The sequence below is a fragment of the Cibotium barometz genome, chromosome 39 (assembly GCF_041138505.1).
Source record: "Cibotium barometz isolate CiBa-2024 chromosome 39, ASM4113850v1, whole genome shotgun sequence".
Taxonomy (NCBI): domain Eukaryota; kingdom Viridiplantae; phylum Streptophyta; class Polypodiopsida; order Cyatheales; family Cibotiaceae; genus Cibotium; species Cibotium barometz.
Genome location: NC_141084.1, coordinates 23200971 through 23219966, shown reverse-complemented (window position 1 = coordinate 23219966; position 18996 = coordinate 23200971). Strand labels below are relative to the sequence as shown.

Sequence of the window (18996 nt, the reverse complement as noted above, 5' to 3'; positions counted from 1 at the left end):
CATGCACAGCCCAGGCACAAAGCATTGGCAAGCAGTCAAACGCATTTTTCCTTATCTTAAGGGTACCCTGGATCTTGGTTTGTTCTATCCCAGGGGGGGCAGCTTGCAGCTTTATGCATACAATGATTCAGATTGGGCTGGTGATTATGATACCAGGCAATCCACCAGTGGGAATTGTTTTTTTCTTGGCAGTTCATGCATATCTTGGTTGAGTAAAAAGCAACCCACTTGTTGCCACATCTACTTGTGAGGCTGAGTACAGGACAGTCTTCACAGCTACAGTAGATTGTGTATGGTTGAGGAGACTATTGGCTGATCTTTGTGAGTGTCAGCAAACACCCACCACCATTCTCACTGATAGCCAGAGTGCTATGGCCGTGGCACGAAATCCAGTATTTCATGCACGTACCAAGCACATTGAGATTCATTATCACTATGTCAGAGTGTAACTTGGTTGAACACAATGCTAATCAATACACTTAAATACACTAAGATTTGAAGGACACTTGCTCATATACAAGAAGTAAATTGTTGAATTGACAAGAGACACACAATGAGCCGGAACAGCCGACCCCTCCCTTAAGTAAATTGTATTACTATTGGAGAAATTCAATACATAGCTTCACGGGCATCCATTGCCAGATCCTCCATGCCAATGCATATGAAATTCAGCATTTAGAAAACAATGGTATGTCGATGTAGATCACCAAGGAGCTGCCTTGATGCCCGGCCCGACTTCAGTGCCCATATTCTCTACCATTGGCTCTATGTTCTACCAAGCAAGGTAGCAACATCTTCAAGAGCACATAGGACAAGAGAAATACTACACAGGGCGGCTAAACAAGGAGTCCTGCCCTTCTACTGAATAAGTAATGACAACACATTGTCCAATTAGCTTACCAGTCTTCATAGAAGTAGAAGTTGTTGCAAGCGGAAGCCTTCGCATTGGAAGCTTTAGAAGTGTTGATATCTTCGATTTGCCGCAATCCTTCGCGACAAAAGTCTTCAAGAGGATGAAGGGAACCCTGGGAAAGCTTCCCCTATGGTTCAACTTGAGAAAGGAAGGCTGAAATTAGGGTTTTCAGCAAAAAGACCAGAAATTACAGCATAAATGAGAGCTGTTTTGCTGAATTTCAGTCATTGGGAATGAGTAGGAGAGTGATTAGCACTTGGAAACACTCTTGGAAGCTTGGAAAACACCCTAGCAAGTTGGGTATGGCTATGGAGAGCTTGGAAATGGAGAAAAATGGTGGAAAAACATAGTTTTCAGCCTCCCAAAAATCCTCATGAAGAGAAAACACGAATTTTCTCTTAATAAGTAAGTGAATTGGGGTCCAATCAGGTGAAGGGACATGGGGAGATGCCTATTTATGAGTAAAAAGGAAGGATCAGGTCCTGGACATTGAGTCTTGTCCGCCTCGGGACTTCAGTGAGTGTGAACTTGGAAGCGGTCATAATTTATAAGTGACTTTTGGGCGCCCAAACTTTAATGAAGTAGGAACGCACTCACTTATAAATATTAGCTAAGTCCTCAGGGCTATTTGAGCCTAGATTGGGTAATACTTACCACCTGTTCACATGCCACACAACCATGTCAGCAGACAGTTTCACACGCACGGTTCACGGGCGGGCATCCCCTAGCCCGGAACTACACATAGGTCATGCAGGCATGAAAACAGCATGCAATATCATTTGCACGCAAGCAGACAAAGATGCTATGCAATGCAGCATTGGCATGAGCAATTTCCGTTCATGAAACCATATAAGATCAGGCGTTTCCAGGCAAGTATATGCGATACCAGACCCAGTGGAAAGCCAATCCTCCAGGCGTTTCCGGGCATATACACAAAGGCACAAGTCCCAGCGGAAAGCCAAGTCCTCCAGATATTTCGGGCATGATAACGTCAAGTCCCAGCGGAATATCATATCCAACTATACAACATGACACGTGTCAATCACATGCATAGGCACATTCCATAAGCCATGGACACCAATCCAATATGTACATAGTGTGAAAGCAAGAGTGAACCATTTGGGTGGCCAAATGGTAACATTCTCCCCCGCTTCTAAACAGTTGTCCGCAACTGAAATGCATCCAAATATGTCTGAAGCACATGCGGGCAATCTTTGAAGAACTCATCTACCCATTTAGCATCACAATGGGAAGATAGTTCTTAAACTTCACAAGGTAACGCCTCACAACCTTGCCTGCAGCAAGCTTGCGTTCCTTGTGATACACAATCTGCTCTGGTTGCAAGATCTACTCAAGCTCATCCACTTCTGGTGGATCCTCAATGACCATTTCACTGGGCTCTGGCCCTACATACTTGAGAAGGAGACTCACATGAAAAGCATTGTGTATGTGCCAATGACTAGGTAATGCCAATCTGAAAGCCACTTCATTGATCTTCTCGATCACTCAAAAAGGTCCATAGTACCTGGTTGCAAGCTTAGGATATGCACCCTCTTTGCCAGGCCTCTTTGTAAGTCTTGCTTTCTCAAATTTTAGAAATACCCAATCATTCTCTTTAACATCCAATTGCCTTCTATACTTGTCAGCAGCCTTTTTATACTTGTCTTGTGACCTTGCAATGGCTGTCCGCACTTGAGCAAAAGCAATATCCAAGTCTCTTACATACTCATCAGCTGCAAATATCTCATCCTTTGTGCGAAGGATGGGTGGCAAAACCACCTTACCATAAACAATCTCAAACGAGGCCTTTCCCGTAGATGCATGCACTGTGTTGTTGTATGCAAATTCCACAAGCGGTAAGTACTTCTCCCAAGAAGACTTCTGATCCGCCACATAACATTTCAAGAGATCCAACACGGCTGAATTTGCAGCCTCACTTTGCCCATCCGTTTGAGGACGATAAGCTAATGAGAAGTCCAATTTGGTACCCATATTATCAAATAAGGCCCGCCAAAAGAGACTTGTAGTCCTGGGATCTCTATCCCCCACAATGGACTTCGGCATTCCATGATGTTTGAACACTTGTGCAAGATATATTTTAACCATATGCTCAGCTTTGATGGTCTTTTTGACCGGCAAGAAATGAGCTTGCTTGCTAAACCTGTCCACAATTGTCCAAATTGCATCATTACCCTGTTGGGTACGTGGCAAGTCCATAATGAAGTCCATTGTAATACTTTCCCATGGCTACGTGGGAATAGGAAATGGCTGAAGCAAACCTGGTGCCTTTTGCCTATCAAATTTGACCTTTTGGCAGGTGATACATGCACGTACATGTGCCTCTATGTCCTTCCGCATACCTGGCCAAAAGAAATACCGCTCAATCATGTGCGTAGTAGGCATTGTGCCTCTATGACCGGCACTCATCCAAAACCTTTTGCCTCATGTCAAACACCATGTAATATGCGGAAGCTTCGGAGAAGGATCGGTACTTCAAAACTCAGAAATCAGCACTCTTTTCGCGACGGAATTAACGCACAAACTGAAAGGAGATGTGCAGAAAATAGAGAGAGAAGGGGGAGATGGAGAGGACACAGTATTGGGTCCCAATTACCCTCTGTAGGGCCCCCATCACGGATGGTGTATTTGCTTTATTAGAATGATGTAAATCTGAAAACAAATACAGAAACTTGACCTTTTCTTGGCTGGAAAATCCTGCCCTTGACCTTCAGAAGTCCACCCCTTTGCTTGGCAATCTCCTTGGCTTGACTGGCCCTTGATTGGCTTGAGCACTTGGTGAAAACTGAGATGAATTATGGGATTGTGGCTTCCTCTTTTTATACTTCCCATCATGAGCAGTCGGCCAGCTGATAAACAGGCAGCCAACATCATATTCCCACGACTGAGTAAATTCAGCAATAAATGCTGAATTAAATCCCCAAAAATGCTGGAAAAATCCCATAATGTCTGCGCATCTCTTCCTGGCTGGCTGGACATCAGGCGCCTGCTTCTGAAGGGCTGGACACATCTTTTGTCCACAATCCCAGGGTTGGGCAGCCTGTATGGGCTGCCCCATACATGCCCTACAGCCATATAAAGGCTGTAATCTCCTGGAGATTGCCTGATCTCTGCCCTAGGGCTGTCCTACAGCCCCTCCTAGGACAGCCCCTCCATGGCTGGTGGGTTCAGCCTGGGCCTTCCTGGCCCTCATGGGGGTGGTTCTACACCATTCCCGTGCCCACGCTCAGATCCGGGGTAGCCCTATGGGCTGGCCCCTTGTCCTAAACCTAATCTACTCAGTGATCTGGCATCCGGTACCAAACCAGATACACAGAACCACTGACATCATTCTAGAGGGAGACTCACAGCGCGGACTGGCACTGTTTCATGTGCCGGACAGTGCACACCTGACCTTGGACTCATGTGCAGGACAATGCACACCTGACCTCGGACGACTGAGATGGATCCCTGGCTGACTCGTCCCGGACTGGGCTCACATGGGACCAGTTCACCATCCCAGTTCCTGTAATACTTTTGATATAAAAATTTATCCATTATGCATACTTCTATGCATGAAAATAAAAATGATAAAAGTAACACTTTTGATATAAAAATTTATCCATTATGCATACTTCTATGCATGAAAATAAAAATGATAAAAATAACACTTTTGATATAAAAATTTATCCTTTATGCATACTTCTATGCATGAAAATAAAAATTGATAAAAATAACACTTTTGATATAAAAATTTATCCATTATGCATACTTCTATGCATGAAAATAAAAATGGTAAAAGTAAGACTTTTGATATAAAAATTTATCCATTATGCATACTTCTATGCATGAAAATAAAAATGATAAAAATAACACTTTTGATATAAAAATTAAGCCATCAAATCAGCCCAAATAGTGGCAAAATCAGCATCTGTATGATACAAATCACGCATGGTAGACAAGTCCCCATGAGAGGCAACCGAGATAGCTGCTACATACGGCTTTCGTGACAATGCATCGGTCACTACATTCTTCTTTCCCGAGGTGTGCAAGATCTGAAAATGAAACATAGAGGAAATTGGCCATCCTCATATGCTTCTCTGATAACTTAGTTTGAGTAAGAAAATACCTCAAACTCTGGTGATCTGTCTTCACAGTGAAATCAATCCCAAGAAGGTAATGTTTCCATATAGTAAGTGCATGAATTACAGCCAAGAGCTCTTTCTCATAAATGCCAAGACATAGCTTTGCATCATGCAATCTACGACTCTCATAAGCCACGGCATGTCCCTCTTGATTAAGGACAGCTCCTATGTAATTTCCAAATACATCACATTCCACACAAAAAGGCTTTTGCAAATCCGGAACGATCAACACTGTACCATGAGTAGTTGCATCTTTCAATTTGAGGAATGCATCTCTCTCTACATTAGTCCATTTGAACACGGCCTTCTTCTTTGTCAAATCATGCAAAGGAGAAGCAATCCATGCAAAGTGCCGAATAAACCTGCAGGCTGCAGTAGAGCATAATCCAAAAAAACTACGGATCTCATGCACCGAACTCAATTCGGGCCAATTCCGAATTGCATCAATCTTTGCAGGATCCATCCGCACTCCATCTTTGGACACAATATGCCCAAGATAATGTATCTCTGACAAGAAGAACTCACTCTTCTTTGCAGTTATGAAGAGTTTATGCTTATAGCCAAATGAGCTTTATGCTCTTCTTCGGTCTTCGAGAAGACTAGGATGTCATAAGAGAAGACACCTGTAAATTTCCTGTACCCACGGAATATGCAATCCATCATTCTATTGAATGTAGCCGGGGCATTTGTAAGACCAAAAGGCATAACAAGATACTCATAAAGCCCAAATGCTGTCCTGAAAGCAGTTTTGTGTACATCCTCAGGCACTACACGCACTTGATGATATCCACTCTTGAGATCAATTCGGCTAAAGCATGCCGATCCATCCAACTTGTCAAGGATGTCGTCTATGCGTGGAATCGGAAACCGATTCTTGATAGTAAGCTTATTCAAAGCTCTATAATCCACGCACATACGAAAGGATCCATCTTTCTTTTGAACTAAGAGGACGGGTGAAAAATATGGGGAAGAGCTTGGCTGAACCAAACCCTTCTCAAGAAGCTCATTTACTTGATTCATAATCTCCTCTTTTTGGGATGCACTTACACGATAGGCTAGCCTATTAGGTGGTGAGCTACCCGGCACAACATCAATGCGATGATCTTCCGATCGTACAGGTGGTAACTCATCAGCAAAACAATCATTGTGCTCTTGCAAAAATTTCAGCCTATCATTACAAAGAGTGTTTACATGTACATCATTTTCCTCAACAGGATCTCGTACAAAAATCAAGTACGCAAAAATACTCTTTTTCATTACTTTCTTAATTTGTACATGAGATACAAGGGGAATGGTATCACCCTCTTCACCAGCATCAATTACATGTTCTCGGCCTTTACGCATGAAGGTGATCCTGTTAGTCTTGTAAGCCTTGCACGGATCAATACATGTATGCCAAGGCTTTCCAAGCAATACATCACAGCCATTCAAAGGCGTCACAAGAAAATCCTCATGATCCACATAGCCTTGAATGTGTATGCGCGACTTGCCAAAAATAGGCATGACCTGCACTTCTCTACCAACAAAGGCAGCCCCTGCTTCAATTTGAGGACCCATGTCCTCCACTTCAATACCCAAAGCAGCTGCCATCTGAGTCGATATGAAATTTTCAGATGCACAATCATCAAACATAAACAAAGCGGGCTGATTCTTGAGTTGTCCCCAAGCTTTGCATACAACCCTATCTTTGCTATCATGTGAAGTGTTGCCCTGCACATCCGGAACCATATGCAGATTAGGCTTCGGTACATTAGCATTTTCAGCTTTGTTCTTCTTATTTGGGCATGCTCTTGCCATGTGCTCAGTGCTGCCACAAGTAAAGCATTTGCCTTCACGCATATATTGTTCCTTCTTCTCAGCACTAAGACCAAAGTTTGCCGGCTTATAAGAGCGCTTTTTAGCAAACTTATTTTCAGCTTTTGGACCTGATTTAGCTTGGTTTTGGTCCCTTTTAGGTGGCTGTCCATCATTTTGCAGGTTTTGGACAGCCCTCTCTTTGCCTTGAAATGAGGGTTTAGCCTTATTGGATCGACTCAATTTGAGTTCCAATTGCTCGGTGGCGGTGGCGGCTACGATTAATTGGTGTAAGGTATGACCAGGATACATTTGTAATCCTGCTTTGTACACGGGTTGCAATCCCGATTGAAACCTTCTCTTTCTTTCCGCCTCGGTGACATGCATAAATGGAGACACCTCCAAGAGCACTTTCCAAAACTTTTGCACATATACATTTACCGATTCCCCCTCATTTTGCTTTACCCAATCCCACTTCATTGTTATCTCATTCAATGCAAGAATTGAGCATAGAACCTCTCCTTGAACTCGTCCCATGATCTAACAGGATTCGGTGAGAGCTTCTCCGTGAGCCACCAATGGGCAGCAGTGCCTTTCATGAACATGTTTACATGCCGGATCATGGATTTCTGAGTGAGATCCTCATCACTGAAAGCAATATCAAACTGGGCAATAAAAGCAAGTGCCTTTGATGCATCATATTCCCCATGATATGTGTCAAACTTCACGGATTTGTCTCCGGCTTTGAAGTCACGAGACTTTGATGCATGTGTGTGCATCTCAACATGTTTTCCCCCATGTTTGTCCATTGGGACAACCCCTGTGACTGGCATCATTTTAGGACCAAAAGGTGATGCATAAGGCATAGATACATGTGCCTTGTAAGCATAAGGCATGGCTGGCCCCTCAACATGCATTGATACATTTTCAGCCATAACTTCTCTCTCACTAGCACACTCGAAGGCATGAGTGGCATGAGAGATACAAGGAATACCTGCACCAACAAAAAATTGCAGCCCATGTTGCATGTGTTGTGCATGCACATTTTCAACCGGCAATGGCATTTGACATACATTTTGACCACTGCCATAAACATTGTATCCTTCACAGGCTACATGAGGTATTCCTGCATGGCGTGAAGTCACTGATTGTTCCTCTCTCATAGCATGGAGATTTATCCTCTTAGACATAAGTTCTTGTTCGGACACCAGTGGGGATTCCAAGACATGTGGGATGGTTGCCTTTTCTGCATAAGCATCCTCGGTACGAGCCAAGTATGCAAATGCTGCATCCCTCGGTTGCATGTGCAACTCTTGAGCAATCATTGCCATAACATGATCCATATAAGATTCAGCTTTCTTGGCCTTCAAACGATCATGTACCAATGGATCCTCGCGGCGATAGAGATTCAATTCTTCTTGTTGCGCATGGAGAAGAGCCTGCATACGAGTAAGTTCAGCCCTCAAGACTATGGACTCTTCTTCTTGCATCTTCTCTTTGCCACGGGACAGCTGTCGCACATATTCATGTTCCCTATTGTGCACCACATGAGTTTGCTCATCCTGTAAAGCATTGGAGGCATGCATTTCATTGTCCCTGCCTCTTGTATTAGCATCTCCAACATTCATTGTATGGCTGTCCATAATGTTCTAAGTGTAGAGATAGCTAGTGTTCACGGTGATCGTCTCTCACGATAAAAGTGAAAGAGAACCGTATGCTCTGATACCAATGTAACTTGGTTGAACACAATGCTAATCAATACACTTAAATACACTAAGATTTGAAGGACAATGCTAATCAATACACTTAAATACACTAAGATTTGAAGGACACTTGCTCATATACAAGAAGTAAATTGCTGAATTGACAAGAGACACACAATGAGCCGAAACGGCCGACCCCTCCCTTAAGTAAATTGTATTACTATTGGAGAAATTCAATACATAGCTTCACGGGCATCCATTGCCAGATCCTCCATGATGCCAATGCATATGAAATTCAACATTTAGAAAACAATGGTATGTCGATGTAGATCACCAAGGAGCTGCCTTGATACCCGGCCCGACTTCAGTGCCCATATTCTCTACCATTGGCTCTATGTTCTACCAAGCAAGGTAGCAACATATTCAAGAGCACATAGGACAAGAGAAATAATACTACACAGGGCAGCTAAACAAGGAGTCCTGCCCTTCTACTGAATAAGTAATGACAACACATTGTCCAATTAGCTTACCAGTCTTCATAGAAGTTGTTGCAAGCGGAAGCCTTCGCGTTGGAAGCTTTAGAAGTGTTGATATCTTCGATTTGCCGCAATCCTTCGCGACAAAAGTCTTCAAGAGGATGAAGGGAACCCTGGGAAAGCTTCCCCTATGGTTCAACTTAAGAAAGGAAGGCTGAAATTCATGTTGGAATCTATGTATAGCTTGAGATACCATATCGGTAGTAAAGAAAACCGATGAGGTCGGTGGAGTCTCGGTGGGGCGAGGGATGAGTGGCTAGTGCGGAACATCGTAAAGCCCTTTTGCATAACTCTGCCAGCGTTGAGGATCAATAATCGGGGTGGGGGGGCGTGGCTCTCTGAGTCGTCGCCAAGCAGTGGCTGCATCTTTGCTCATGAGCATGTGGTAGATGTCCCACTATTGAGCCTCCTCATATGTGCGTCGCTTACGGCGTGTAAGAGACCGCATCTGTCTACTAGCCTGCTGCTGTGTTATTTTCCCTTTCGCTATCTGGGCTCGGAGATGTCGATGAAGCTCTTTGCAATCATTATCATACCATCTATTCTGGGACATGTCCCCGGATCTAGGTGGCTTCCCTGTCTCTGGAGATGGTGTGGAAAGTTGTGGCTGGCTGCTGTGTGCAGTATGTGTGAAAGCTGGGCCGTCAGTACATCGATGGGTGCTGTAGGGTCCATACCAAAGAGGCCATCATGTACTTTTGAATCATAAACGTCTGCAAGCTCCCGGGTAAAGTGGAAGATGGTACGAGATGCCTGAGTGGTCGGGGGTGGCAAATCAAGAGAGCTCCTAAGAGAAAAAGCCAAATAAGTATGGTCCCCACCAATGGGGCATGTAGGGATAGTGAAAGAGTCTATCAGGTCTGTGCTCTCCCGCGAGCCCAATATGTAGTCCACAGTGCTGCTGCCTCCTGATGATGGGAAACATGAGTCTTCCCGATTCTGGCCATTGTGACATCCCATTATAAATAACGAGATGGTGTCTAGCTCCCAGGTCCAGAAGGTGTTGCCCATAACCTGTACTGTCTGGCCCACTATCCTCTGACATCCTTGTGGTCCCTGCATCTACATCGTCTAGTGCCTATAGGATGAGGGGATCTATGAAGTCGAATGATTCACACTGTCGATTCTGTGTGCGTGCATTGAAGTCCCCCATCAGGAGAACCTCCCCCATGGTCGAATAGTGTAGGATATCTGCGGATAGAGTGGCGTATGGAGACTCACTAGGAAGGGCCCCTCTCTCCTCTCCTCCTCCAATCTGGTCCTCCATGTGACCTGTGTTGAATCTTGACCCCTTCGGCGGGAAGTAGCATATTGCCAAGTAAATTGTTCTCACCTCTAAGAGCTGTAGGCTAATCCACATGTAGCGTGCCTCTGGGTCTCTCGACACCACCCTATTACGCTGGTGTAGTGTTCGTCTGAATAGGATAGCGATCCCACCTGAGCCTCTGGAAGTAACCTGTCGCATCCCTTGTCCATACACTGATTCCCACTGGTACCCTGCTACCCGTGGTAGGCCTCTCTCTCGGCTTTCATGTGTGTCTGTCAGAAACATGATGTCCCGGTTCTCCATAACCTCCTCTAGTCTGCCTGGATGTGTCCATAGAGCCCCATTGCAGTTCCAAACTGCTGCATATATCTCCTTGTGCTTCTTGATAATTTCCTGTGTCCCATAGGCCATATGGCGCTATGCCACCATCTTGCCCTCTATGTATACATGGCCGTCTCTGTAATGTGCCTTTTTCCCTTCAGCACGTGCTGCTTTAATTTGTGGCATGCATGATTTCCTATGTCGTCTCTGCATCCAAGTTAGGTCATCATCAAAGTAGATGGGGTCCCCTGGTAGGTTTCTCAGAATAACTCTCTGTCTCATGAAGGTTTGCCTGCTCACTTCGTCTGCGAACTGTAGCACTAGGGCTTTACTTTGGGTGGGGTCCTTGGGTGGGGCTGTCCTCCATATCTTGGTGAATGGAAGTGGTGCATCCTCCGCATGGCCTAATTTTAGGCATAAGTTTCAGCCGTCCGCCTCAGGGGTGCACCCCTCTGTCTCTGGAATACCTGTCACGCGTATGTTCATGCGACGGATTCTCCTCGTCTTCTCTTCATCTAGTGTGGATTGGACCATGTGCGTGTCCTCTTGTACTTCTTTCTTAATGTTTTTCTTGACCACTTCCACCCATCCTTCTCTTGATGCTTCCATCTTGCCCTCCAGGGTTTTGGTAATCGTCTGGGTGAGCTCCTCCTTCATGGCTTCTTTGTCTGCCTCGAGCATTTCCCCTTCTTCTGGGCGTTCACGCAGTGAAGCTACTTCGCCTTTAAGCTGGGCAATCTCCTCCTGCATTGTTTCCTTTTCTTTCTTCCATGTTTCTGCCTCGGTCTCCAGCTTAGCAATGCGATCGAGGAGGCTCTTTTGGACAGTGTTGAGGTTGCTGTCCGTGGTTTTCTTCAAAAGAGAGAACTGTGTTTTTAGTATATTATATAGTACAAAAGACTGTACAAATCTGTGGCCTTTGGCCTTCCAAAAAAGGTAGAATAAGACCTTCTATAGACTGACTCTTGACCTGCCCAAAAGGGGTCAGATGAATACAATGATCTCTCGCCTAGCCTTCTTGCAAACTAACGCAAAGGTTTAATGCAAATCCCTATGCAGAGACCTATGCAAATCAGCACACATGCAACCTAACGCATCTCCAGCTGCAGGCTGCCATAAGCAACCTAAAGCTGTGATACCCATGTTACAGTTTCCCAAGGACTTAGCTAGGGCCAGATTGCCATTTCAGTGACAGTTGATAGCCTAACTAAGTTAGCCTTATTCATTCCAGAAAGGACTTCAATAACAACATTGTAATAAGCTTTAATTAGTCTTTATGGCTAGTTAAGGACTATTGTTATCTGTAAACTCAATCGTAAGTCTACGAGTCACTTTTGGTTAAAGGTTTCAATAGTAAACTAAATATGAGTTCAACAAATCACTCTTTAACAAATGGCCAAATGGAGAGGGTTAATTAGACACTAAAAGATGTTCTTCAAACTTAAGTCTAGGAGAGAACCTTATTGGGAGGATAATCTTCTGCATTCTACATTTGCATGTAATAGTGCAAAAGCATGCAGCCCCTAAAATGAGTCCATTCTTGTTTATTTATAAACACTAACCTAAAGCTTCATGGGCTACCCATTTGCAAAACATAAAAGTGCAAATGGCCTCTCACTTGCTGTCACATGTGGAAGCTCTAGGAGTCTTCTTTCAGCACTAAATACCATCCTGGAACAACCTGATGCAAAACGCAAGCAAGAAAGACGGAGAGAAGAGAGAGAAATAGCTGAGTTTCTCTATATTCATATAGTACAAAAAGGTGTCATCATGGCAAGCCATTGGCTGCCCTTCAAAATGTGGAAAAGCTCCTACCTAGACCTAGTCTATGACCACATTCCCCTAAGGAATGAGATAACCACAATGAGCTAAGTGATTGCCTTAAATAGGCCTTGGGAACATGGGTGGACTGGCCGACAGCCTCCTAGTCCTTCCACCACATCTTTCCCTGCCAATAAAGCTGCAGAGCTCCTAAATCTAATCCTGAATTCTGTTCTTTATCTATTGCCCTTCAAGGATCAGCTCTGGAATGAGCATGCACATGACATCCCCCTCCTAAACTTGATGATGGGATTCCAACTTCTGTTCTTCGATCATTGTCATCTTCCCTTTGTCTCCTCTTGGACTCCCAAACCTGTCATCCTCCCCTTCCTAGCAAGCTTTTCACTTGAAAACCCTACCCGGTCTCCAAATCCACTCCAAATCTGCTAAAGATCCATGCATTTGTCCCCCAGCCCTTCATGCCCTACCCCTGAACGCTTTTTGTGGTCTTCTATTCCTAAGTGTTGAGTTTGGCACTCTCACTCCACCCCTTGGAGGATAATCCTCCCTTGGAACCATTGCCTGAAAGCCTTTCCTGGTATGCCCACAATGAGCTAAGCGATTGCCTTAAATAGGCCTTGGGATCATGGGTGGACTGGCCGACAGCCTCCTGGTCCTTCCAACCACCACATCTTTCCCTGCCAATACAGCTGCAGAGCTCCTAAATCTAATCCTGAATTCTGTTCTTTATCTGTTGCCCTTCAAGGATCAGCCCTGGAATGAGCATGCACATGTCTTGCACATGAAACTTTCTGCAATAACAACAGGAAATGCCAGATTTTGTAAGAGAAAGAACCTTCGCAAGCAGCAAGTCTTAGGAGCCAGAATAGAGCTACGTTTTATGCAGATCAAAAGCGTTGATCGAATGGTATATCTCAAAATCCTCAAGAGTTCTGAATGTTTAATTTTTATTTTAATGGAAGATTTTACAAGCCACCACCAAACTATAGTGGGCTCTCCAGTGATTGATAATGTGGCCTACAAACTTGATTCGATAATGGGTGAGGATTTATCCACTCTTGCATGTCAATAAATTGTAAGAAATGTTAGGGGCTGGTGTCAGTCTTGTTTTGAAAGACAAACTCATTCTGTTAGAAGATCCAACTCAGTTCATCCCATGAGAACCAAGATGGACTTATTGTAAGTGAGCTCTCAGGAATAAGCATGTTCTCAAGACGCTTATCTAGAGGAAGGATCATTTGAGGAAGAGTGGATAGTTTTTGGGACACAATGGATTTTCTCAAGAGGTAAAATTCTTTGTAAAACATCTCTGTTAGATGAGAGGTTCAGTCTAAGGAGGAAATATCTTATGTCCCCATGGAAAAGGGGTGGCATGCAAGCTGAAACCTGACACTAAGATTGTACTTTCAAACTCAAACTTGATCATTATATCACAAAACAATGAGAATAGCCATTGACACTTACCTGATTAGGTTGAGGACAGTCCAATAAAAACTTTACCAAACTTTGTACATCTGTGCTAGCAACAGCCCCACGGGAAGTTCCCAACAGTAACTCCACAATGACCAATAGCTCATCAATCAAAGCATTTAGCTCTCCTACAGGTCTGGGAAGTTTGCCACCTGCAAACAGATGTAAAGAATCTGATTCGGGAACAATCCAATAGCACTTTCGGCAACAATCAAGTAGCATCTGTACTGCATTCGCAGCCCTCATGGTTACAGATTCTGTGAAAACCATGTCAGCAAGAGAGGACAGCAATTTTTTCTGGAGACCGTATGAGCAACAGCTCCAAAGCTTCAGGTCCAACAAGAGCTTGCTATAAAGCTGCACTTTCAGGCTGTTATTAAATTTTGGTGCTTGTGCCAGTAACACAACAGCAGCAACCACCTCTTCATTCCTTGCATCGGGTCTCTCTTGGCCTTGAATGCTGCTTATATGCTCTTTCAAAGTAGGCACACAAAGGATGTGTGCCAGTATTTGTGAAAGCATCTGTGGTGCATGTCCCCCAAGCAACTCTTCAGCATTTCCAGGGTGCTGCAATGACAAAGATATGATCCGTAAGATAGGTGCCGCAAGAACTACTGCTCCGGATGAGATAAAGGGATCATCAATTATAGGTTCCATAGTGTCTTTATCAGCTGCACCGATTGCCAGCGGAAGCAATGATAAAGGACCTCCTTCACCCATCGCCCATATTGCTTCGACGGGCCGTACCCTAACTGCAATATGTACATGGCCAAGGACTTCTGCAGGCCTCCTATGGGTCCCTGAATATTAATCAGGCACAATGAGAAACTCAAGATTACAAAGTTGCCATTTTATCACTGATGAAGCAATGAACATACACCGGATTTAAACACTCACTTATATAACAGCCTCTACAACAACTATGATAGAGGAAAGAAAAAAGGAGTAATACCTGCTGCACCTGCAGGAGATGCGTCTGGACATGAACGACCCACTAGAAGTTTAGGATGATAAAGTAAATGTAAAGAAGCCTCTAATTCCATGTCTAAAGACACAGCTTCTTCAGATGCTGCCATCATCAGTTCATTTGTTGAGAAACTAGGTAAACCAGCTCCAAACCCAAATGCAGGGACAGCATCACCTCCACGGGCTGCCAAGCGGCCCATTTTGTCTTCACCAATTGGCTCTTTGAAAATGTAAACAGGCCCCATTTCAGCAAACAAGGGGCATTGCCGGCGGCGCCTTTGAAGACCAGCCATTGTAGGTGGAGGATTCGTGCCAATACAGCAAAATGCTAAAGGCTTGGATACTCGAGGAAATTCAAATGGACGTGAGTCACAAAGGTGGCCATCTACATAAAGCTTCACCTCACTTTCGGTCTTTCCTAAAATGCTTTGCCGATAAGAATGCTCTAATCCAACAAAGTACCAGTGCCGAGGTTTAAAACTGTATGTAAAATGCAAAGAAGCCTTCTTTCCTTTTGAGCTTGCACTCTCCACCACCAAAAACTGACTGTGAAAATAAGCCTCAAGGCCCTGATTGTCTGCTGAGAGGAAGCTAAAAAGCCTCGGCATGTGCACGGTGCCTTCCCCTGCAAGGGCACTCGCAGCAGCAGCTGCTGACATAGCTGAAGACTTTCCGGACTTTGCCACAGCTGCAGCAGCAATCGCTGCTGCTGTAGCAGCAGTATGTACTGTATCAGCAAAAGACTCAATATAGAGCCATGTAGCAAAAGCATACCCATTAACAAAGGGCCACCGACTTTCACCTGGACCAAGCAATCCTGAGCTTTCGCCATCAAACTCAAAAGTATGAGATGGACCTTTGGTTTCCTCCCCTGTCAACGCCCTTTCCAATGGAAGAATAAGATCAAGTGACCTACCTTCAGGAATAGCATCTGCAGTTGCCTGAAGCCACTTCCGAAGATCTTGCACAGTGAGGCAATGTGATCCTAAGACTGTCAATAAGTCAAGAAGAGGGCCAGCATTCCAATTATCTGCTGGCACTGAGTTGGTATCATACTTTGAAGTGAAAATGGTTCGAGCAGCTGCAATAAGAACCTGGAGAAGACCTGCAGCACAGCACATTGATCTATTTCGAGTGCAAGCTTTTAGAATGCAAGCCAAGCCCTTCACCATTCTTGTTCTTGGATTCATATCACTCTGTGAAATTTCTCCTGAAGGAAGCCAAGGAATGAGCTCTCCAGCTACTAAAGCAGCTCCTACACTGAGCATCATTTGTGGAGACGTAGCATCTTTTTCATCATGTTTCCCCTCAGGAGCTCCCATCTTTGCCAACAGAACATTGACCACAATTTTGGATGTGTTATACATCAGCCCCTCTTCATGCCTCTCACATTTCTCCTCTGCAACAACCTTTCTCAGTTTTTCTAGACTGCTTGGATCGGACCCCTGGATTGCTGAATCGATCAAGCGCATAAGCTCCGGTGAGGCATTTGGCAGCACTGCCTTGCCTCTATGAAGAAGAGGTGAGCTCAATGGTGAAGAAAAGGAGCTCCCTCCATCAAAAGAAAAAGAAGAATTATTGAACGAAGAAAAGCTTTTAGGGCTAAAATTCAAAGATCTCTGTGATGCAGTGCTTTCAGAAATATCCTCAGTATTGCGGCTTGAAAATGCTCTTCTAGATTCATTGCTCTCCTTCACTGCTGCTGCATCCTCTTGTGCTTCAGCATTGGGAAGAAAACCTCTTCTTTCAAGCCCAGGTTTTTTCCTTGAAGAAATCTCAGGGTCTTTGCTAGAAGAATCCAGTGGCTTCTCATGTCCAAAAGAGCCCAAGCCAATCCTCTCTAACAGTGAAGGGCTAGCCGAAGACCTACTAGGGGTAGTATCAGTTTGAGATTCCTGTAAAGAGACCTGAACAAACTGCTCATCACGTTCCCCACCGTGCTGGTTAATTAAAGAAGAGGCCTGCCATTTTTCAATGGGAGAAGCGACCCAAGAGATATGCTCAGAAAGAGTTGTTGTATAGCGTGATGTTACCAGTTGCTCTTCAGAAAGCTTATCTTCAGTTTCCTTGCTGATGTTGTTTACAAGATCTAGGTTTGTTGCCTTGCTACTGGACTCCTTGTAAGTTAGAGAAACAATCGCTTTGTCAATGATCTCTGCAGCATCAGGGATCGCTTCGTCAATTCTTTCTGCAGCATCAGGTATCAAATTTGGCACAGCAAGATCAGAAGAGGCGTCAAGGCAATAAGCAGAGGAAGGATCCTTTGAAGCTATGCTGGCTGATTTGATCTCTTCTGAAGTAGCATAATGATTCTGTTTTACGCCCCCACCATCCAAGCTATCATCATAAACCAATAATTTTGCAGGTTGGCTGGGCTTTCTATGAGGGATTGTTGTCTCTGCCGTCACATCAATAGCAACTTTGTCATCGGGGTCACCACTCTCAGAAGCTTCTATTCCTGTATTTGCCTCGTCCAGCATTTTCTCAGCTGGAAATCCTTCATACAACATTGCCCCTGTAGACCTGTAATGATTATCTGTCCTCTCTTTAGAGGAGGTAACGTTATCTGAATCTGCATCAGAGATGCCTGCAAGAAACTGGCTTCCCTTCAAGGACTCCATATTCTCGACCTGAACCTCACCTTCGTCATCGATTTCCATATTAGGGTTTATGTCTGTTTCCAGACTAGCAAGGGCAGGAAATGTCCCCTTTGGTTTGTCTTGGCCATCACCACTCTCCTCCATGGGCCGCGAACTCTAAATGCGGGAGATGAACCAGAATGTGGATCCTTGATCCTTCATCAAGGAGCTTCAAATCCCTGTTGAAATACTGTGCCTTGGCTTAAACACATCAAGTATATTACCTCGGTATTTCCAATCTGTCTGAGTGAGACCGCCCCCGCCTCCGCCTCCTAGCTTCCGTGTAAAAGAAAGGATGAAATTCCGCCTTGAAGAAGGATGGAAGAGAAGGCCACCACAATTGGCGAAACTGTGTGGACAGAGATGGATCGGAAGGAAATACGATTGAATTCAAAGACAGAAACTTGTGTACGATAACTATTTTCTGCTCGGAGATCTGACTATGGCCAAAAAATCATGTAAAACAAAGCTGGAAGATCTGGCTATGGCGGAACTTGGAAGAAGAAGGTGTGTAGATAAACTACAAAAAATGAAAGCGAGGTTTTGGACTTTTGTCAAAAACCGCTTTTTCTGGTACGAGAGCGGTTTCCCGGTTTGGGATCTGCCGGTCTTTTGCCACGCTTATGCACGACCGCGGTTCAAAATATACCACCCTAAGATAATAAAAAGCGAGTTTTCCATCCACAACGCTTACAACTATTCACCTTCCTCTCTAGCTTGAAAATTCCCTGCACGAGTTGGTCCACTCCAAAGCTGGAAATTCCAAGCTTTTCACTGGTAGAGTCTAACAATGCTTACAATTGTCACCATTCCTCTGTAGAATGTGAATGGATGTTCGAGATTGGTCAATGGATTGGAAACTCAACTCTCCCTCCTCTTGGTGCCTACATTGACCTACATATCATAACGACTAATCCGCAATCCCTTATGATCTGGCAGTAACTTCAAGTCAAGATTTCTAAAAGCACTTGCCAAGTGGGGTTAAGGATTTAGATTTAGAGAAATAAAGTTGAGACATCTTCCAATTGAGGTGGCTATTGAGAATAGCCCCTAAATACCCCCTTGGCAGACTATGTTCTTCCAATTTATGACAATACCTTCCATTTACAAAGGCAAATCCACGTGTGACATGAAGGCCATATACCTTCACAAATCAAACAAACTCTACAAAAATTCTCTCATCAACTTGGAGATTTTCGTCCCTTGGAAGTTTTCATTATTGTTATGGTTGATTAAACATTATGGCATATGGCTTGATTGTCATAGATGTCTAGAGTTTATCTATGGGATTTTCTAGGCAGCCAAAAAAATGGCCAGACTCATTGTAGTCACATGTAAAGGTTTGACTTTTTCCTTGAATATAATAACTACTCTGTGCCGAGCAATACAAATGTGCCCTTCAATCACGGCAAGGATAATGGTTCTAGGCTAACTCTTTGAAAACCCACTTGTGACCCATGTAG

At 44.2% G+C, this 18996-nt stretch overlaps 1 protein-coding gene across 1 annotated transcript in view; it reads right to left on the bottom strand.

Moving 5' to 3' along the window:
* Positions 1-17910, bottom strand: part of LOC147615887 (WD-40 repeat family protein / beige-like protein) — a 136005-nt gene extending 118095 nt beyond the window's left edge. The window contains exons 1-2 of the mRNA XM_086778506.1: positions 14881-17910; positions 13923-14728 (exon numbers count right to left, since the gene is read on the bottom strand). Of these exons, the coding sequence (XP_086634632.1) occupies positions 13923-14728; positions 14881-17638 (3564 nt within the window). The 5' untranslated portion in view covers positions 17639-17910. The remainder of the gene's footprint in view (positions 1-13922; positions 14729-14880) is intronic.
* Positions 17911-18996: the final 1086 nt, after the last annotated feature.